The sequence below is a fragment of the Trachemys scripta genome, chromosome 3, assembly GCF_013100865.1.
Source record: "Trachemys scripta elegans isolate TJP31775 chromosome 3, CAS_Tse_1.0, whole genome shotgun sequence".
Taxonomy (NCBI): Eukaryota; Metazoa; Chordata; order Testudines; family Emydidae; genus Trachemys; species Trachemys scripta.
This window is the reverse complement of record NC_048300.1, coordinates 93,020,050-93,042,040: the sequence shown is the minus strand read 5'-3', so window position 1 is coordinate 93,042,040 and position 21,991 is coordinate 93,020,050. Positions and strand designations below refer to the sequence as shown.

Genomic DNA, 21,991 nt, shown 5'->3' with positions numbered 1-21,991 from the left:
GATGGAGTGTATATACTTTGCACTCAGATGGTCAGTGAAGAGATTAAATGCCTTCAATGAGGTGACGGAAGAGAGGCCATTTTTAGAGCTTTAATTGCCTACACATTAGCCTATCCTATTACCTGGATGACTTCTCAGCATTCCAGTCAGCTTATAATAGATAATAAATGTGTCTGGCTAAAAATTGCTACAGACCTTTCTGCAGTTGGGTATTTAACCCAGTGAAATGGGAGAATGCCTGGCATTTATTTGCATCTGTTGACAAGCGTAATTTAATCTGTAGAAAGCCCAGAGGTATGCCTTTTTAAAAAAAAATCAACACAAAAAATGACAAGTGCCCAATAATATAAAGTCTGTTGTGGGAAAGAGATGTTGCTATTAATTATTGTTCTACAGCAGTTAAAATTTAAAATCGCAATCATTTTAAAGCTACTAGATCAGGTCTTGAGTGCCCTACGTGTCGTCAGGGTTCAGATATTTTTTCCTAATCTGGACCACACCTATAGTCATATTACAGGCAAAAGTACTATTAAACGCCACAGTTCTTTCCCCAGTGTGATGACTGCAGAATCAGCTCCTTCTATCTGATGATTCTAATGCTGGTCTACATTTAAAAAATTAGATTGACCCAGCTATGTAGCTAAGGGATGTGAAGAATTCTTTCATCAGCCTAGCTACCACCTCTCAGAGAGGTGGATTAACTACCTCCGTGGAAAAACCCCTTCCATCTATGTAGGAAGCATCTACTCAGGGCACTGTGGTGGCACAGCTGCAGTGCCATAGCTGTGCTGCTATAGCAGCCATAGGGTAGACATGCTCGAAGAATAAATGGTCATCTTCAGACATAGTACGTACTTTTGCAGTTATGGGACTGACCTGATCCAAAGCCCATTAAAGCCTGGGAATGTCTGTTGATTTAATAGGTTTTGAATCAAGCCCTAATGCTTTTCCCATTGAAATAAATGGCAACATTTGAGTGGCAGCTCATTAGATGCATATTTCACTGACTGAGGCTTGGTCTACACTAAAAAGTTAGGTCGACCTAGCCACATTGCTCAGTGGTGTGTAAAATCCACACCCATGAGTGATGTAGCGAAGCAGAGCTAACCTCCTATGTAGACAGCACGAGGTCAAAGGAAGAATGCTTTTGTTGACCTAGCTACTGCGTCTCTGGGAAATGGATTACCTACACCACCGAGAGAACCCTTCCCATCGGTGTAGGTAGTGTCTACACTGAAGCATTACAGCAGTGTCGCTGTAGCATTTCCAGTGTAGACAAGCCCTCAGGTGAATTCACACCTCTTACTCTGCCACCCCAAAGGATCTCTGTTCTGCAGAATTAGTGTAGCTTTATTGTGCATGGGAGTGTGTGTGTGTATGTGTTGCAGAACCCCGCTGTGTGCAAGCAGCCTCCTGGATGGCATTGTACAGGAGAAAAAGAGGCTGGGGCTGGGTTGATCTGAAGCTACGTGCATTTCTTCTGTTCTCTGCCAAAGGTGAACCAGGTAAATCAGCTGCAGAGCTTCTGTAGCCTGGTGGAGGAGTCTTCCTCCCCTGACACCAGTTTCTCCTCCAATCTAATGAGTTGGCCTTTAGTGACATACAATAGAAAATAATTTTGTCGATTTTTTTTTTCTCTTTGGGTTGTATTTTGTTGTTGGTGGGTCATTCTGCTCAGTGTGCAATCAATAATATTTCCCTAAAGCCTTTTTGGTCCTGGTTCAATTATGCCATTTTATTTAACACTAACCCAAGGCTGCAGCCCTTACGTTTTGATAAGTGTCACTGAAATTAATGGCAGTTTTGTGTGTGTAAATCAGGAATCAGGCCAGTTTGTAAACATGAGGCCAACAGATGCTAGAAATGAAGGGACTGTTGGATGAGTATCTGAGGGTGGAATTAAAAATGAACATGCAATGCAAACCAAATAACTACAGGAAAATAAAATGATGGGGAAAAAAACAACCTTTTGAATATGGCCAAGCAATTTAACATTTGGCAGCATTGTAATTAGCCATCTTGTTGCTATTTCCAGTTATTAAACAATTCATTTTTTAATTCCATTCCATTGAGTTTATTGGTTAGCAAATCACATAAGTGTTGTAAAGTTAATAGAGAACAGCTAAACGATTTTTGGTTTATATTGTGAGGTTCAGTTCTTATCCACATTAGAAAAAATGTGTTTAGCAAACACATCTTAATTAAGTGGTGCTTAAAAGCACATTAACACTGAGTGGAGACATGTTTTAAAAACTTATCAGTTGTTCCTGGTGAACCCTACGCTCTCTAATGTTAAAGCGAACACATTTTAATTTTTTTTAACACTATCTACACTAGGGGGTAACATGTTTGTAAAACCCACTTAATTAAAATTTATTAGTCAATCTTTCTAAAATGTTCTTTTCCAGCATATATGCAGTCTGGAGTTTGTGGCCCTATTTTAATTGAAATTGATTGATTACTAATTAACAATTACAGAGATGTTAGCTAACTTGAGTTAATCTAGACACTCCACATTTCAGGACACAAAAGTTTTTGTTTCATGGCCTTGGATGAAATTTAGGGTAAATTGTGAATGGGTGTTCTGGAATGATCATGGAGTATCTAGATTAACATTTACAAAAGAGTTAGCTACTTCAAATGAATTGGCAGTGTAGGCATAGATAATAGGGTCTTTGTGTTGTTCTCCATTTCTGATTCAGTGGGCAGTGACTCACTGCAACGTTTTTTTTCCCAGCAGCTTCTATCATTTTTTTGAAGAGCTCTGTAAGCTCGAAAGCTTGTCTCTCTCACCAAGATAAGTTGGTCCAATAAAAGATATTACTTCACCCAACTTGTCTCTCTAATTTCCTGGGACCAACTGCATACAAAAATACTGCATACAATATTTTTTCTAATAGTTAGCCCACATTTTGTTTCCTTCCTTTTTAAAAAATTATTTATTTAGAAGTGGGAAATCTTCCACTGTTTGTTAGCTTGGGGATGCATCTTTCTTGTGCCTCTAACACGTACATGTCAAGTTAAACTCAGTCTCTGTCTTGTTGGTTTTCTTGCTTCCCAGATGGTGTCCCAGCTTGAAGCCCAAATAGCTAAACTGACTGAGCAGCTGGAGAATCAGACCAGATTGCACCAGGAGGCTCTGCAAAAGGCCAGGAAAGCAGAAAAACAATTTGAGACACTCCAGGATCAATTGATGCGTCTGGATGGGGAGTTGGTGTCTGGAGACATGATGCGAGATGATTTGAAGCTTGAGAAACAAAAAGTAACAACATACGTTATTTCCATTTGTGGGAATGATTTTTGCAAGCCAGAGATATAACTGAGTGTATTTATTGTATTTTAATGTAGCGGTTCTCAATCGGGTCCGTGGCCCCTTGGGGTTTGCAAGCCCTTTCAAGAGGGCTGCGGGGCCCCGTGACTGAAGCCCTGAACCAGCACCCCCCACAGGGCTGAAGCTGGGAGGCCTGGGACTGAAGCCCCGATCCCTGATGCCATCCGGGGGGCTGAAGCCGGGAGGTGCAGGGCTGAATCCTGGAACCCCGAGCTCTGGTGCTTGCCTATGGGCTCAGGACTTCTGCCCCATAGGCAGAGTTGGGGACTTGGAGGGCATTGCCCCTCACTCCCAATTGCACCGAAAGGTCACGACAGTCCCGGGCAGGCAGCACCACACCCCTCCCCATCTCCTCTTCCTGCCCCCTGGCCAGGTTGGAGGCGGGAAGCCGGAGCTGGGCAGTGTGGGCTAGCTGCTGCTCTGGCTGGTGTCATGGAGCAGGCAGCGGCAGCATTGCCTTGTCTCCTGCTGGTGCCCCAGATTGACGTTGCTCCTCAGCTCCCAGCCCCCTTTGCTCCCACAGAGGCAGCTGGTTAGGAGACCCGGCTCTGTGGCTGGCAGACCCCTCCGGGAACAGGGACTGCAGAGGAGCCCTCCCAGCACACAGCCCCTAATACCCCTCTCCCTGCATCTTGAGCTACCCCCGTGCCTGCACACAGCCCCTAACCCCCCACCCCCGCATCCTGAGCTACCCCCGTGCCTGCACACAGCCCCTAGCCCCCCCCGCATCCTGAGCTACCCCCTGCCTACACACAGCCCCTAGTACCTCTCTCCCTACATCCTGAGCTACTCCCTGCCTGCACACAGCCCCTAGCCACCCCATCCCTGCACCCTGAGCTACNTGAGCTACTCCCTGCCTGCACACAGCCCCTAGCCACCCCATCCCTGCACCCTGAGCTACCCCCTTGCCTGCACACAGCCCCTAGTACCCCTCTCCCTGCACCCTGAGTGGCCTGCTAAGGTGAGTCAGGGGATGGAGGTGGCACTCCCTCGCCGGACCCCGCCATGTGGAGGTGGCTTGAGCCCCGCTGGCCCCTGCTCCCCCAAATAGAAGTCAAACTACACCTATCCCCAAGGCCCCTGCCCTGATGCCCCCGCACCCTGCTGGGGCCTGGAGTTTTTATAGCCTGTCAAGAGGGGCCTCAGAGAGAAAAAGGTTGAGAACCCCTGTTTTAGTGAGTACTCAAACTGTGAGTTCACATGCTGGTGCTTTGGGGCATATAAAACTTTTAAATAAGGGCTTGAAATATTAACTGATACCTAAAGGACTAAACTAACTAGCCAGAGAGGCAGAGAAGAAGACAAAGGTAGGTGTCCAGATTATCAGTCCAGGATCAATGCTTTGGTGAGAAGCCAGTGACTATTTTGAGTTGTCTACCAGACTGCTGTCTCTGGACACTGCTCCTCCACCTTTTCTATCAGTGGCTTGCTAATACAGTAAATTTTGGTAAATGTTAACCTCCACCTCTAGCTACAGGAAGGGAGATGGAGCTTTCTGTTTAATCCTCCCACTTCCCCCATAAGGGAAGAGGCTTTTCATTTTTTTACTTGTCTCCAGATGTCTGCTGCAAGGAGGGTGGTGTGAGGAAGAGGTCTTTCTTCATTACTGTGCCACCTGTCAGCAGTCTCTATATTTTAGGTTCTGCTCCTCAGTGAATAGCTCCAGTTCCTGCCTCTGCTGACATTCGTAGCTTTTCCAACCAGCAGCAGCATTAATCAGAAAAGATTCTTGACAGTTTCACCCTCCTGGGTTCTAAAGGCAGCCATGAAACAGAACAAGATCTTTTTAATTTAGCTCTGTAGCTGCACCCAAAAGTTTAGCATCACAAGGGTGTGATCACTTTCAACATCAGCACCTGGGAAGCTCCTTGTTTTAGCTCTGTTGATCCCAGAACTAAATCTGTTTTGCACCATGATTTAGTCGATCTGACTGTGTTGTAAACCATCAGGTGCATGCCATGTTGATCTTCTACTTGCTTTATGTACTCCTAATGTGTTTGCAAGAACCAGATTGTTATAGCTGGCAAACTCCAAAAGACTCAGTCCTCTCTCATTGGTTACTACATTACAGAAAGGGCCACAATAATCTTGCCAATCTGCCTGTGCGTCAGTACCCACTTTAGCATTCCAATCTCCCTGTACAATCAGGATATCTTTCTTGTGTACCTTATTGATGATGTCTTGGAGCTGATTATAAAAACCTTCAATTTGCTCATCGTCATAGTCTGTTGTAGGGGTGTAGCCTTGTACCATTGTGATATTAAACGGTACTGCCTTTAGACGGATGGAAATAAGCCTGCTGGATATTGGGTGGTATCCTAATACTGAATTCTTGATATCCTTATGCACAAGAAATCCTATGCCGTTAACATTGATACACTCTTCACTGTAGTAGAGTACCTGGCCTTCTTCCATTCGTGCCTCTCCAAAGTTCTTCCATCTGACTTCAGAGACTCCTAGGAGGTGCCAGCTGTATTGTTCCTATTCTGTCCCCTGTGGGTTCAGGGACCGAATAGGACCACTGCTTCTCCTGCATGTCATAAGAGGCGACTGAAAGGGAGCTGCCTGGAGAGGGCTGGACTCCGCCAGGTTAGAAATTTCTCCAAGACACAACATGTGATGAGCAAGTCAGCCATGTCCATACCGGATTGGTCGCAGCCGGTGTAGTTTGATTAGGAGGCGAATATTCAATGCAGTGAGTTCTTTGAACCTGGGGATGACATCCAGCTCTGTCTCTTTACACCTGAACTGCAGGCGATCCTGGAAGAAGTCAAATAGAGAAGGGGATAGAAGATTAAGAAAGATCCAATAGTTGAATCAGTAGATCTCTTCCGCCTACTGTTTGTGCTGTTCCTCAGTCCACCATCACATCCCCTGTGTACCCTCTCCCAACACCTGACCTCACATCTGCTGTCTCTGGTTTTATTCTTGTCTGGTTATCTCAGGAAATATTCATGTTGTTTCAAACCTCATCCTAGATAAAGTGTAAACTAGGGGCAAAATCTAGTTAGTTGGATTTAAAATGTCGTTTCTCATTCCAGAACAATTAAACAAAATATTACACAGCAATGTCATGTGTGACCGTATAATACAAATTTGATTTGTAGTCTACCTATTAGATCAGTTGCGCTTGGCATGTATCATGGTAGGTTATCACCAGGGATCCGAGTTTGCCATGATAACCCCCCCAAAATTCTCAAATTAAAAAGAAACATAAAAATCTGTGGTTTTCCACAATTTAAATGAAATGCTGAACTTTAGTGTCCCCAGCCACAATATAGATAGGTATCGATTGAACACAATATTTTATTGATTATATTTACAATTTTTAAGCTGACAGCCCGAGCCCTGCTGCCTGGGGCTGAGAGCCCAAGCCCCACCCATTCTCCTGATTATCCAATCTGGCCCTTACAAAATGTAAAAACTAAAAATTCTCTGTAAAAACACAAATTCCATGTTTTTCTGTGGCAAACAGATTTATAGGATCCCTTGTATCATTAAACTACTAAATACTATAGGTTCAACTCTTTTCTAGCAAATACCTATGAAGAGAGATCAGTTTGAGAAATATCTGAGTTGTATTAACTGTAAGAGGATACTAAGTGTGAGCTTCCTGTTTTTGAAATGGGGACTGTTGGCTGTACTTAGATGTTTGCCTGCACAGAGGAAAATGGTTTGGATTATTTAAGGACGCTAAATGACTCCTTTTCTCTTTCCACTTACCCATTTCTTGTTTCAGTATCTTAAATTTCTGGAACAACTTTCTGATAAAATGAAGCTGGACAGTGTTGCATCTGAGATTGGGCTCGATATGAGTCTGGATGCGATTCTGGCCCGTGCAGAGCAGTTGGTCAAACTGGAAAGTGATGCAGTGATTGAAAACAAGACTATGGCACACAACCTACAAAGGAAGGTAAGTAAAGGAGGGCTGAGTTCATCTCCTATCTGTTAAAAAGAAGAGCATTATTATTACTATATTTCATTAAAGTAGTTGCCAGAGGCCCCAATTAAAATTGAAGCCGCACTCTGTACAAACATACAAAGATACAGTCTGTCATCCGAAGAGATGATAAACATGTTTGCAACCCAGAGCAACCAAACTGCATAGTAAAACAACAATAAAAAAGTAGGTCAATTGAACACTTCCTAACAACACCACTACTGTTATAGCATACCAAAAATATTTAAATGTAGAAGTATCCTTTCGTTGGCACAGTCTGCAAATCACATTCACTGAAGTTAATAAAACTGAACTAATACTTTAGTAAATACTTGATCTTTTTGGTATTCTAAATTTTCAGACACAGCTATGATGTCATTGATTGAAATCTGTTACATGTGTGTGGTTTGGCTCAAATACTATCAGCCATCCTACTGTGGTTGAGCTCTTCACCCACTGTTAGGCTAACCTGCAGGATAACACGTTTGGTAACTGTAAAAGCAAGCTCAGGTGTTATGCATGATGGTTAAGTATGTAATCCTATAGGATAGGGTCGGTGTTCTACATGTAAGCAGCAAAATAGAAGGAGCAGTGGAGGTGGCCAGGGAAGTAGTAAGAGGTGCGGTGTAGGGTGATTAGATAGAGCTGAAGTACCAATGTAGGCCAGGGCAGAGTTGCACGGAGCTCTGCAGGAAACAATGAGAAGGTCAGATTTACAGAAATGTGCTTCAGAAGGACCAAACTTACAATGACAATCCATTCATGTGATTGCTGCTAAAGTTGGATGTATGTTTGTTTTTTGAAATCCCCTTGTTCTCTTAAAACTAGTTGAAAGCTCAGAAAGAAAAGCTTGAGAGCAAAGAGCTGCATATGAACCTTCTGCGGCAGAAAATATCCCAGCTGGAAGAGGAAAAGCAAGTGCGAACAGCCCTCGCTGTGGAGAGAGATGAGGCCAACCTCACCATCAGAAAGTTACAGAAGAAGGTGGAGAGGTTACAGAAGGAGCTGGGCCTGGCAAGAGACTTGAACACTGATCTCAAAGCCAAACTGTCTGACACCAATGAACTGAAAGTGAGTAACATGGTTACATTTTACCGTTTCTGTTTACCAATGGAGGGAGAAGACTGAATACAATTGGAGCTAATTTTATATTATGAATAGTGTTCCACGTTTTCAGCTTTTTTTGTAAAAAATAATTCCAGGAATTTGTTGGTGTTTTCCCAAACATTAAAACCAGGATGAAATGGGGTTAAAAATAATTAAAAAACAGGGAAAAAAGAAAACCAAAAAAAGTTCATAATATACACATTTTACTACAATAAAATTAAAACTTTTTTTTAATGTACAAAGGTATTTTTTGTCTCTCTGAGCTAATAATTTTTTAAGAAATCCTGGTTTGCGTACACTCACATAATTCTGTCTTGGAGGTAGTCCAAGTTTGAAAATAAGCACTCTGTATTAATAGATCCCAGGACTTGGTGTGCCACTTTGCTGAAGTTGGGGAGTGTGTCTTGATGACTGTTCCAAAAAGCCAGCACATCCAGTTTCACATTGTTAGGGTGAGGCATGATCATGTAAGCAGTAAATTCCCTTTTCAGATTTGAAATTTCATCTTTCGTGGCAAATCATTGAAACATTCTAGCATAACGGTCATAGTCTGCTGCAAAATTCACCTTGAGAGGAAGGGGTACAACACCTGGATGACATTTCAAAAAGAATCTTCAGCACCAAACACTTTGGGGTTCAGATTATGGGCCACAGTCATCTCCCATTTTTCGCTGAACATTGTGTTTGAAGGTTTGGAATGCTTTTTTGGTTTTCTCATGTTGCGGGGTCGGAAGGATTTCCAGAAGCAGCTGGGTTTTCTTGCTGTATGTTTCTCCTGCTACTTTTATGCTTAATTCAGCTGAGATTTTGGTTGTCAGGATTTGGTAATTTTCTGTATTGGCAATCATGTTGACAGTAGTCAGAGAAAACTCCAGTGTTTTGTGTGTGTCACACAGTGATTCCAAGTTTTCAACAATGAACATTACCTTGGTGGGCAGAATCTGGCTGTAATTTTGGTTATTTGCCAGTCTCTTCAGAGTTTCTGCTTTAGAACCAACAAATTCAGTATGATCTAGGAGACACATCAACAGTCCACATGTTATTTACATACCAGGCAGTGAAGTACAAGCTCATCCACTGATGTGGCATAACGGGTAGGTAATCGGCAGTCGGCTCTGCATTTCGTCTCGCACGGTGTAAAACAAAGCCTTCAACTTGTTTGCATGCTTGAAAACTACCCTGAATCCAATGATGCAAGATTTCACCTCTTTCATTTCTTCTATAGCAATAGCTGCTGACAGTGCAATGTTAATCAGGTTAGCAGGACAGGTAATAGGTAGTATCTCCAGTTACTGGTTGAGTTTAATCTCCCATGCAAATTTAGCCATGTAGGAATCAGAATCTGTGTTAGTTGTGGCCACGTTATCCCAAGTTAGTTGGTACAACTCAAACATGTCAGTTATTGCTGCCTCAACAAAATGGGTGTCAGCAGAGGGGATGAATGTCACATCAGCACAAAAGAATGTGGGTTTATTCGCTTTGAAATTAAAAAACAAAAACAAAAGGCCAAAAATCAGACCACCCAAGGCATGAGGAGACTCATCAAAAATCAGCCTAGACACCACATTTCCATCAATTCATTCCATCCGTTTAGATTCTTAAGCAGTTATTTTCTTTCAGATACTTACAAGTGAGGTTGTCTGCATTAGGAAGGGGTTTTGCTGCTGGACAGTATTGTTGCACAAAGTCAACGATAGGCCCCTTAGCAATTAACAGCAGTTGTCCGGTGAAACAAAGTACGCACAAATTCATTGGCACAATCATGCTGCGTCCTCTCACTAGGGCTTTAATGAAAGAAAGCTCCTGATATTGACTGTTTATCCAAAAGCTCGCTTTCTTCTTTAAGCTTCTTGTGTCATTTGTTTTCAACTTACTCCTTTATTTTGTCAGCATGAGCACTGACCTCAGTGTTGCAGTACTTGCAGTGCAATGCATCCTCTTCACTCCCGTCTTTTCTTGAAAATTTCTAAGCACTGATTTTCTTGTTGTTCAGGCGTAGATTTGCATTTTCACCCCAGGTTTACCTTATCTTTATCTGTGGAGGACTGGTTGTTTAAATATCAGTGCTGTGCTAAGCGCACACAAAGAAATAGGTGGGCAGCATCTCCTTGTGAACCAATCATAGCACAATTCTAATGTTGTTTGATTTTTCCAACCTCAACCTTGAGTGTATTCTGTGTTTTATGCTGCAGAACTGCTTCAGTCTTAGAGCTGCAGGACACAACAATCGCTTAAAGCATTAGTGTTTAACAAAAATAAGTTTTTTTATAAAATATATATATATATAGAGAGAGAGAGAGAGAATTGATAAACATGTGTAAATCAGTAAAAATTGAACTCCTATAATTAAAAAACCTGATAAATTATTGGTGAAAATCAGTAAAAACTGAAAACATGGAACACTAACTCTGAAGTATAATAACATACGTTAATAGTGAACTACTGAAATCTGTTTATGTGACAAAGAAAGCAGTATAATAAAGTCAAGAGATCTTTGCAATCTGTCATTGACCTCTAAGGGTATGTCTACACTACGAAATTAGTTCGAATTTATAGAAGCTGGTTTTATTGAAATCGGTTGTATACAGCCGATTGTGTATGTCCACACAATAAAATGCTCTAGGTGCTCTAGTCGGCAGACCGCGTCCACAGTACGAGGCTAGCGTCGACTTCCGGAGCATTGCACTATGGGTAGCTATCCCACAGCTATCCCACAGTTCCCGTAGTCTCCGCCGCCCCTTGGAATTCTGGGTTGAGATCCCAATGCCTGGATGATGCAAAACAGTGTCGTGGGCGGTTCTGGGTACATGTCGTCAGGCCCCTCCCTCCCCCGTCACAGCAACGGCAGACAATAGATTCGCGCCTTTTTACCTGGGTTACCTGGGTTACCTGTGCAGACAACATGGAGCCCGCTCAGCACAGCTGAGCTCACCGTCACCATATGTCCTCTTGGTGCCGGCAGACGTGGGACTGCATTGCTACACAGCAGCAGCTGCTAACTGCCTTTTGGCGGTAGACGGTGCAGTAGACTGGTAGCCTTCATCGGCGATCTGGGTGCTGGCAACCGTGGGGCTTGCCTTTTGGCAGTAAATGGTGTATTATGACTGTTAGCCGGCCTATTACAAGTCGGGTCATCGCACGTTAGCAGAGTCTTCCCTGAGCAGCAGCTCGTGCAATAGGCCTGAAGACCATCGTCATACACCGCCCCGTATTTGCTGCCAAGCACCCAGAAAGATGCCGAGGGCTATCAGTCACGCTGCACCGTTGTCTTAAGATGTAAAAAAATAGATTTTCTCTGTATTCATTTGCTTCCCCCTCCCTCCGTCAAATCAACGGCCTGCTAAACCCAGGGTTTTCAGTTTAATCTTTGGGGGGGACCAGTCTGTGACAGTTGTTTGTGTCTCTCCCTGATGCACAGCCACCGTTCTTTATTTTAATTCCCTGTGCCTGTACGCCATGTCGTCACTCGGCCCCCCTCCCTCCTTCCCCTAGGCCGTCAGATACTACGTTTGCGCCACAGCTCGAGCTGAGAAGCGGTTCGCGCCTTTTCTTTGAATTCTGGGTTGAGATCCCAATGCCCGGATGATGCAAAACAGTGTCGCGGGCGGTTCTGGGTACATGTTGTCAGGCCCCTCCCCCCTCGTCACAGCAACGGCAGACAATAGATTCGCGCCTTTTTACCTGGGTTACCTGTGCAGACAACATACCACGGCAAGCATGGAGCCCGCTCAGCTCAGCTGAGCTCACCGTCACCATATGTCCTCTGGGTGCCGGCAGACGTGGGACTGCATTGCTACACAGCAGCAGCTGCTAACTGCCTTTTGGCGGTAGACGGTGTAGCATGAGTGATAGCCGTGGCGCTGGCAGCCGTAGTGCTGCATTGCACCAGCCCCTTCCAGGCGATGGTATATTATGACTGGTATCCGTCATCGTCATACTGGTATGGCTGTCAATCATGGCCACCTGGGCAGACATGCTACTGTTTTGATGATGACGGTTACCAGTCATAATATACTATTTTCTGCCAATTGCCCAATATTGTCTGCTAAGCACCCAGAAGAGGCCGAGGGCGATGCTGGGTGCTGGCGGACGTGGGGCTGGCAGACGTGGGGCTGCATTGCTACACAGCAGCAGCCCCTTGCCTTTTGGCAGATGATGGTATATTATGATTGGTACCCATCGTCATCGTACTGGTATGGCTGTCACTCATGCTGCAGCGTCGGCTGCCACCTTAAGATGTAAAAAATAGATTTGTTCTGTGTTCATTTGCTTCCCCTTCCTCCGTGAAATCAACGGCCTGCTAAGCCCAGGGTTTCCAGTTTAATCTTTGGGGGGACCATTCTGTGTGACAGTTGTTTGTGTTTCTCCCTGTTCCTGTACCTGTACGCCATGTCGTCACTCGGCCCTCCCTCCCTCCCGCCCTCCTTCTCCTGGTCCATCAGATACTACTTTCGCGCCTTTTTTCTGACCAGGCGCCATAGCTAGCACTGGGATCATGGAGCCCGCTCAGATCACCGCGGCAATTATGAGCACTATGAACACCACGCGCATTGTCCTGGAGTATATGCAGAGCCAGAACATGCCAAAGCGAAACCCGGACCAGGCGAGGAGGCGATTGCAGCGCGGCGACGAGAGTGATGAGGAAATTGACATGGACATAGACCTCTCACAAGGCACAGGCCCCAGCAATGTGGAAATCATGGTGTCACTGGGGCAGGTTGATACCGTGGAACGCCGATTCTGGGCCCGGGAAACAAGCACAGACTGGTGGGATCGCATCGTGCTGCAGGTATGGGACGATTCCCAGTGGCTGCGAAACTTTCGCATGCGTAAGGCCACTTTCATGGAACTGTGTGACTTGCTTTCCCCTGCCCTGAAACGCCAGGATACCAAGATGAGAGCAGCCCTCACAGTTGAGAAGCGAGTGGCGATAGCCCTGTGGAAGCTTGCAACGCCAGACAGCTACCGGTCAGTCGGGAATCAATTTGGAGTGGGCAAATCTACGGTGGGGGCTGCTGTGATCCAATTTGCCAGGGCAATGAAAGACCTGGTGATAGCAAGGGTAGTGACTCTGGGCAACGTGCAGTCAATAGTGGATGGTTTTGCTGAAATGGGATTCCCAAACTGTGGCGGGGCCATAGACGGAACCCATATCCCTATCTTGTCACCGGAGCACCAAGCCACCGACTACGTAAACCGCAAGGGGTACTTTTCAATGCTGCTGCAAGCCCTGGTGGATCACAAGGGACGTTTCACCAACATCAACGTGGGATGGCCGGGAAAGGTACATGATGCTCGCGTCTTCAGGAACTCTGCTCTGTTTCGAAAGCTGGAGGAAGGGACTTTCTTCCCGGACCAGAAAGTGACCATTGGGGATGTTGAAATGCCTATCGTGATCCTTGGGGACCCAGCCTACCCCTTAATGCCATGGCTCATGAAGCCATACACAGGCAGCCTGGACAGGAGTCAGGACCTGTTCAACTACAGGCTGAGCAAGTGCCGAATGGTGGTGGAATGTGCATTTGGACGTTTAAAAGCGCGCTGGCGCAGCTTACTGACTCGCTCAGACCTCAGCGAAAAGAATATCCCCATTGTTATTGCTGCTTGCTGTGCGCTCCACAATATCTGTGAGAGTAAGGGGGAGACCTTTATGGCGGGGTGGGAGGTTGAGGCAACTCGCCTGGCCGCTGATTACGCGCAGCCAGACACCAGGGTGGTTAGAGGAGCACAGCAGGGCGCGGTGCGCATCAGAGAAGCTTTGAAAACGAGTTTTGTGACTGGCCAGGCTACTGTGTGAAACTTCTGTTTGTTTCTCCTTGATGAACCCTCCAACCCCCCCCCCCCGACCCGGTTCACTCTACTTCCCTGTAAACCAACCACCCCACTCCACCCTCCCCTCCCCTCCCGCTTGCAGAGGCAATAAAGTCATTGTTTTTTCACATTCATGCATTCTTTATTAGTTCCTTACAGAGGTAGGGGGATAATTGCCAAGGTAGCCTGGGATGGGTGGGGGAGGAGGGATGGAAAAGGACACACTGCATTTTAAAACTTTAACTCTTATTGAAGGCCAGCCTTCTGATGCTTGGGCGATCATCTGGGGTGGAGTGACTGGGTGGACGGAGGCCCCCCCACCGTGTTCTTGGGCGTCTGGGTGAGGAGGCTATGGAACTTGGGGAGGAGGGCTGTTGGTTACACAGGGGCTGTAGCGGCGGTCTCTGCTCCTGCTGCCTTTCCTGCAACTCAACCATACGCTCGAGCATATCACTTTGATGCTCCAGCAGACGGAGCATTGCCTCTTGCCGTCTGTCTGCAAGCTGACGCCACCTATCGTCTTCAGCCCGCCACTTGCTCTGTTCTTCCCGCGATTCAGCCCGCCACCTCTCCTCTCGTTCATATTGGGCTTTTCTCATCTCCGACATTGAGTGCCTCCATGCATTCTGCTGTGCTCTATCAGCCTGGGCGGACATCTGCAGCTCCGTGAACATCTCGTCCCTTGTCTTACGTTTTCTCTTTCTAATGTTCACGAGCCTCTGCGAAGGAGAAACATTTGCAGCTGGTGGAGGAGAAGGGAGAGGTGGTTAAAAAAGACACATTTTAGGGAACAATGGGTACACTCTTTCATTACAAGGTCGCATATTTCGGCTTGCAGGCAGCCATCGTAGGCCACAGTGTTTTGGCTTTTTTAACCTTCTTAACATGCGGGAAAGGTTGCAAACAGCAGCGCATTTCCCATATCAAGGATGAATTGGGTTGTCCATTTAAAATGGGGTTTCAATGTAAAAGGAGGGGGCTGCGGTTTCCCGGTTAACATGCGGCACAAACACAAGTAAACCACCCCCCCCACACACACACACGATTCTCTGGGATGATCACTTCACCCCTCCCCCCCACCGCGTGGTTAACAGCGGGGAACATTTCTGGTCAGAAGAGCAGGAACGGGCGCCTCTGAATGTCCCCCTTAATAAAATCACCCCATTTCAACCAGGAGAGCTTTCTGGAGATGTCCCTGGAGGATTTCCGCTCCATCCCCATACACGTTAACAGACTTGCTTGCTTTTTTTTTGTAATGTTTACAAATATTTACAAAGTTACACTCACCAGAGGTCTCCTGTGTGCCCTGAGGGTCTTGGGTGAGTTCGGGGGTTACTGGTTCCAGGTCCAGGGTCACAAACATATCCTGGCTGTTGGGGAAACCGGTTTCTCCGCTTCCTTGCTGCTGTGAGCTACCTACAGTACCTCCATCGTCATCTTCCTCGTTCCCCGAACCGTCTTCCCTGTGTGTTTCTCCAGTGAGAGAGTCATAGCACACGGTTGGGGTAGTGGTGGCTGCACCCCCTAGGATCGCATGCAGCTCCGCGTAGTAGCGGCAAGTTTGCGGCTCTGCCCCGGACCTTCCGTTTGCTTCTCTGGCTTTGTGGTAGGCTTGCCGTAGCTCCTTAATTTTCACGCGGCACTGCTGTGTGTCCCTGTTATGGCCTCGGTCCTTCATGGCCTTGGAGATCTTTTCTAATACTTTTCCATTTCTTTTACTGCTACGGAGTTCAGCTATCACTGCTTCATCTCCCCATATGGCGAGCAGATCTCGTACCTCCCGTTCAGTCCATGCTGGAGCTCTTTTGCGATCCTGGGAGGACTCCATGACGGTTACCTGTGCTGATGAGCTCTGCGTGGTCACCTGTGCTCTCCACGCTGGGCAAACAGGAAATGAAATTCAAACCTTCGCGGGTCTTTTCCTGTCTACCTGGTCAGTGCATCTGAGTTGAGAGCGCTGTCCAGAGCGGTCACAATGAAGCACTGTGGGATAGCTCCCGGAGGCCAATAACATCGAATTCCGTCCACACTACCCCAATTCCGACTCGCAAAGGCCGGTTTTATCGCTAATCCCCTCGTCGGAGGTGGTGTAAAGAAACCGGTTTAAAGGGCCCTTTAAGTCGAAAGAAAGGGCCTCGTTGTGTGGACGTGTCCAGGCTTAATTCGGTTTAACGCTGCTAAAGTCGACCTAAACCCGTAGTGTAGACCAGGCCTAAGTATGTACTACATAGCAGCTGTAAATACAATCCAGAAGACTTGGAGTTAGTGTTATGGGATGTGGAATACCCAACATGGCTACAGTTGAACACAGTCCAATGTGTGTTGCTTTAATTGTCCTCAGAAAATCTATTCTATCAAACCTGGGAGAAAAAGTTTTGAACTTAAATGAAACACAGTTTTAGCTTTTCACTAGTTCTGAATTTCTTGTGAAAATGTTTGTTGCTTTACAGTAGCAAAAAGCTATCTTCATCTCAACAGAAAAAAATATATTCTAGAATAGCCATCTTTGCTATAGGGTTCTCATAAATGTCAATGTGAAGAACTTAAGAGTCCTCTTATCATTAATCTTGTAGGTCAAAACTCTAGAACAGACTAGAACCATTGAGGAACTAAACAAGTCTCAAGGCAAGCTGGAAAAGATGAAGGAGAAGGCTGAGAAGCAGCTGATCTGTGTCAAATCAGAGCTACAGTTTACGGAGCATGAAGCTAAGGAGGATAAAGAAAGGGCCAGGAGTATGCTAGAAGCAGTTACCAGTGAACTGAAAGCGCTTAAAACAACCCTGGCAGAGGTATCAAAAAGAGAAAGGCAGGTAGGTATAAATATGATAGATAATTGGTAGATGCCATTTGGAAAGTGAGAACTTGGTATCGTGTGTGTGTATGTTAGTATTAAGGTTTTACTGACATGAGTTTGGGATGGCTGCATTATTCATGAGTGGCAAAGTCATCACAGTTATGCAACTCATCCCAAAAGAGTGCCAAATAAGACTTTTTGTGTCACTGTATGCCACTAAGTATTCAGTTTATGCCACGTTTTGGAGAAGTTAGATTAAAAAATACTTTAGAACTCCAACTTCTTTATTATTGGTTCAATTTTTCATATTTATCAGCCAGTAAAACCTAATTACTTTGCCATGTATAGGCGACAGATTCATGGAAAATTCAAAAATATTTTGAAAATATATCAAAGGTAACTTTTTTTTCCTCTCCAACAAACCAGGTGTCAGGACTGGGATGTGGGTGGTCTGCCCTAGTGGTAGAGCCTGAGCAATGCTTGGTGGTTAATTCCAGGGATAGGAGTTGGTAGCCGGAGTCCTGGGCCAAAGCTGAAGTCAAGAATCAATCCAAGGACTAGAGCCAGAGCCTAATTGGAGTCAGGGGTCAGAGCCAGAGTCAAAAACCAGGCAGGGGAGTAGGGTTGGGGGAAGACTGAGGCAGGATCAGAACAGGGCAAGAGCAGATTGGAGCAGAACCGGAGCAAGGCCAGAGCCAAGACTGGATACAAGGCAGGAGCAAGGCTGGGAACAAGGCAGGCAAAGGAAAGATGGCAGTTGTGGGTGTAAGCATTGAGCAGCCAGCAAACTGCTGCTTCTGATGAGCTTAAATGCAGATCTTTTTGTCTCCTTTTAGCCAATTAGGTGGGCCAGCCAATCAGTTCTGCAGCAGCCCAGCTGGGCTCATTAACCTTTAACCTTCCTGAATGCTGAACTGGCTAGTACTAGGCTCTGTCGAGGGAACTCAATGCCATAGTTCCTGACAGTAACCCTGTCAAGAGCATCTTCTGGGGCCCTTCACCTGGACTTCTTTCAGATGGACCCAATGAAAATCACATACTAATCTTGATTCATGAATGTTCTCTGCCGGTTCCCGTGATTGGCCATCAGGACCATAGTCGTCCTAGTCCACCAAGCAATTAAACTTGCTCGGAGTCAAGAATCTGTCAGACAAAGTACCCTTCTTGTCCAGGGACTGTTATGGGCAGCAGTGGTGGGTTGGATTGACCAAAGAAGGGGTTATTTAGGTTATGTAAGGTTTTAAGAGAGAGACTTGGAACACTGGATAGGTCTTCATTGACTGTGGTCATTGAAGCTTGAGTGTCACCAGGTTGATCTGCTCAAGAATGTCGAATGGGCCTAAGTATTTGTGAGCCAACTTAGCTGATGGTTGGGTTGATTTCAGATTCTGAGATGATATAAAGACCCTGTCCCTGATACTAAAGTTTGGTGCATCCTGACAGCTGTTATTGTCATAATGCTTGTAGGTTACTTTGGTGGCTTCCAGATGTTCTAAAAGTTCTTGTTGCAGGTGATGCAGTTGGGTGACCAGGGAGTCTGTGGTCAATGCTGCATGAAAGCAGGGATGGAAGCTGCAATTGGCATAGAATGGGTTCTGTCAGGAGGAGGCCTGGATCGAACTGTTGTAGGCCAACTCTGCATAAGGCAGCAGGGAGACCCTATTATGCTGGTCATAATTCAGGAAGCACTAGATGTACTGCTCTAAGATCTGGTTTGGTCTGTCTATTGGTGTGATCTGTGGGTGGTATGCTGATGAGGTAAGGAGCTCTATCGGGAATTTAAAACCTTGTGCCAGAAGTAGTAGACAAATTGTGGGCCTTGATCTGACATGGTGTCAGTCTGTAGTCTGTGGAGCCAGAAAACGTGCTCTAGAAAGAGGCAGGCAGTTTCTGGGTAGTAGAGACTGTGTGAGAATGGACAAAGTGTGCCACCATAGTGAAGAGGTCAACTGCAACTAACACTACTGTACAACTGTGGGAGCAGTGTAAATCTACAGTGAAGTCCAGGGCCATGATGGACCAGCGCTGAGGTGGGTGGGCAGTGGCTGGACAGAGTGACTTCCAGCAAGGGTTCGTGGCTGGTGTAACTGGTTGCTCCAGGAATTAGCTCTGTCCATCAGCAGGGCATCCTCCTGTTGTGGTGTCTCACTCTCCATCGCTGCTTCTCCACCGTCTCCGCTGTCTGTGAGGACCCAGGTTGCTCCTGGACCACGGTATCCTTTTCAGGGCCTGGCCCTCTGGCTGTGCCCCAACTCCATTGTCTCCCCCATTCTCGAGGAGTCTACCTCCCCAGCTTCTCCTGCTGCTGGGCCCGCAGGATGTCTCACTCCTGCCGCAGGCTCTCCACTGAGAGGAGCAACCTGTTTCCCTCTTCCAGGGTCTGGGTTCCCACTGTATCCTGTCTGGCTCCCGTGTGGGTTCCCCCCTTTGTTTGGGTCTCCACTGTGGCCTGTCTTGCCCCGCATGGATTCCCTTATTTATCTGGGGCCCCTCTGCCCCAGACAGTCTCCCTTCTAGGGCCTTGGTGCTCACCACCCCCTCCTTCAGGGCAGTCTCAGATTGAGACTGATCCTCTGGCCTCCCCTTCCTTCTCTGGGGGCAGTGCCATCTTAAATGTCCCTCATTGTGGCAAAGGAAGTACCTCCTGTGCCTTCCTTTGGCCACAGCCCTCCCACAGTTTGTTTCGGGCTTAGTCCTTCCCTCGGGGTTAGCCTAGCATTTGCAGCTCGGGCTCTGAGAGGGAGTAAATATGTCCAGAAGGAGGTCAATGGGACAGTCATAGCGACATGAAACTGGAAGGTATCAGCCTTCCTCTTGTTGAAGACATCTGCAAGGTCCTGGATCTTCACTGGAATTGTCAAGGTGAGTGTTGACTGAGTGTCCATTGGACTTATCCCTTCTGTTCTGGGATACACAGAGGGGTAGGGCTTCCCCAGGATTGAACTGCAGATAGCCTCTGGTTTGGGACCAGGTTCAGGGAGAGAGGACCATTGCAATGTGATAAGCAGAAATGAACCGTGCCCATTCTACAGAAGATATGTGGATCATGAGTAATAAGCCAGGTAATACCAAGGATGACCAGAAAATACAGGGAAAGAACCAGACCAAATGGAAGAGTTTTGCAATGGCCCTGAAGGCTTGTGAGTTCTAAGGGTGCAGTATCATGCGTGATGGGACCTGATGAGAGGAGTGATCTGTCAATGGATTCTCTTAGATCAGCTAAGGCCTTATGAGTTGGGATTCACTGCACTCAAATGAAGACCAAGTCCATAAAACTACTGGGGATGCCAGAGTCGATCAGTGCCTTCAAGCTGGCCTCAGATGTGACAGAATGCCGTGGACTGAGCAGAAACTGAGTTGGGCTCTGATTAGGTACGGTGGACAGATGTGGGGAGTGGAACTTGGCATTTCCTGATGAAGATGCAGAACAGGCCTTTGTAGGACAAGTCGAGGCTAAGTGCCCAGATTCCTCACAGTAGAGACCGACACCTAATGCCTAATGTCAGGCCTTCTCTGCTTCGGAGTGGGTCTGGGCCACATCAGCCTGCATGAGTTCAGGCTGTAGGGTGGGTGCTGGATGTTGACTAGCTGGAGCTGTTAAGTTGGGTGTGGGCTGAGAAGCCATTCTTCTTTCTTGATGGCGTTCTGATAAGCGATTGATAATCTCGATGGACAGGTTGATAAATGAGCCCGGGCAAGCTGGGGGTTCTAGTCACACCAGCTCATCCTTGATTTCATTCTTTAGACCAAGCCAGAAGTGGTAGCACCTTGTTTCATTTTGTGTCACCAGGCACTGAAAATCTTCCGCATAGTTAGCAACTGGCCAGCATCCCTGCATGGTTCTCTGGAAGTTGGATTCTGTTATGTGCTTGTGATTTGAATGGTTGAAGATCACCGGCATGGCTTGGGCAAACTCCTTGAACTGACTCAATTAGGGGACTGGATTTCTCAGGCAGTGGGGAAGCTCGGACCAATGGTTCCCTGGATAGCAGTCTAAGAAGTCCCACCCTGGTTCAGATGGTGGAAAACAACTGTAGGTACAGCAGGAACAAGAGGTGGCACTGATTTAAGAACTGCCGAAATTTTCTGTGGTCACCATCAACTCCAGTAAGGAGACATTGGCTTTAGAGGGGCCCATCCCAAAAGCTGAACAAAGTCCTCTCTTTTTGGGGTGGGGGTTGCTCAAACTGTCAGGATCAGGATCTGGGCAGTCTGACCTAGTCGTTAGAGCTGGAGACAGGAGTCACAGGGCAAAGCTGGAGTTAGGAACCAGGAATCAAGCCAGAGATCATCACCAGAGCCAGGAGTCACAGCCAGAGTCAGAAGCCAGGCAAAAAAGTAGGGCTGGGGCAGACTGGAGAGGACAGGAACAAGGCTGGAAACAAGGCAGGCCAGGATGATCACAGCTGCGGTTGTAAGTGTTGAGCAGCCAGTGATCTGCTGCTGAGTGTAAATGCAGACCTGTTGGTTCCTTTCAGCCAATTTGGTCCAGCCAGCCAATCAGACAATTCTTCCACAGCCCTGCTTGGCTCATTTAAGCTATCATCTGACGATTGAAACAGCTAGACCCAGGCTCACCTGAGGGAACTCAGCTGCATGAGTCCTGGTATCAGGCTCTTGTGACATTAAGATATGATACTTCATGAACCTCCAAGGTTTAGATATAAATAAATGCTTTATACTGTTATCTTGGAATCCAGAATGAGAGTGTAGAGGTCATTGGAAGGTGCAAAATTAAAGCCACCAACTTTATCACATGTGTGCATCTATTGCTACTACCTATTGCTTGTGTTTGATTATTACAGGTGGGGCAATTATTGAGGTTTCCCAACACTTTCCATTATAAGACCATTTTGAGTTGCCTATTACATTGCCAACCTTTAACCATCTGGGCTGAAATTTATGGGAAATTTTCAGCTAAAACAGTTCACCCATTTCCAGGAACAAAGCTAGGTAAAATGATTGTTTTGGTCATGTTTTCAAAAAGGAATCCCAGCAACAGTTTCTT

General features: G+C 46.3%; 1 protein-coding gene across 12 annotated transcripts in view; it reads left to right on the top strand.

The window, feature by feature from the left end:
• Positions 1 to 21,991, top strand: part of CCDC170 (coiled-coil domain containing 170) — a 70,059-nt gene that overhangs the window by 38,354 nt on the left and 9,714 nt on the right. For 11 of the 12 annotated variants that reach the window (XR_004645093.1, XM_034765402.1, XM_034765396.1 and 8 more), the window contains 4 exons: positions 3,062 to 3,262; positions 7,071 to 7,244; positions 8,100 to 8,342; positions 16,763 to 16,999. Coding sequence is in view for 11 of the 12 variants with exons in the window: in XM_034765402.1 (XP_034621293.1) it covers positions 3,062 to 3,262; positions 7,071 to 7,244; positions 8,100 to 8,342; positions 16,763 to 16,999 (855 nt within the window). In the remaining variant the exon portion in view is untranslated. Of the gene's footprint in view, positions 1 to 3,061; positions 3,263 to 7,070; positions 7,245 to 8,099; positions 8,343 to 16,762; positions 17,000 to 21,788; positions 21,937 to 21,991 lie in introns of all 12 variants that reach the window. The other variant, XM_034765397.1, reaches the window with a different exon arrangement.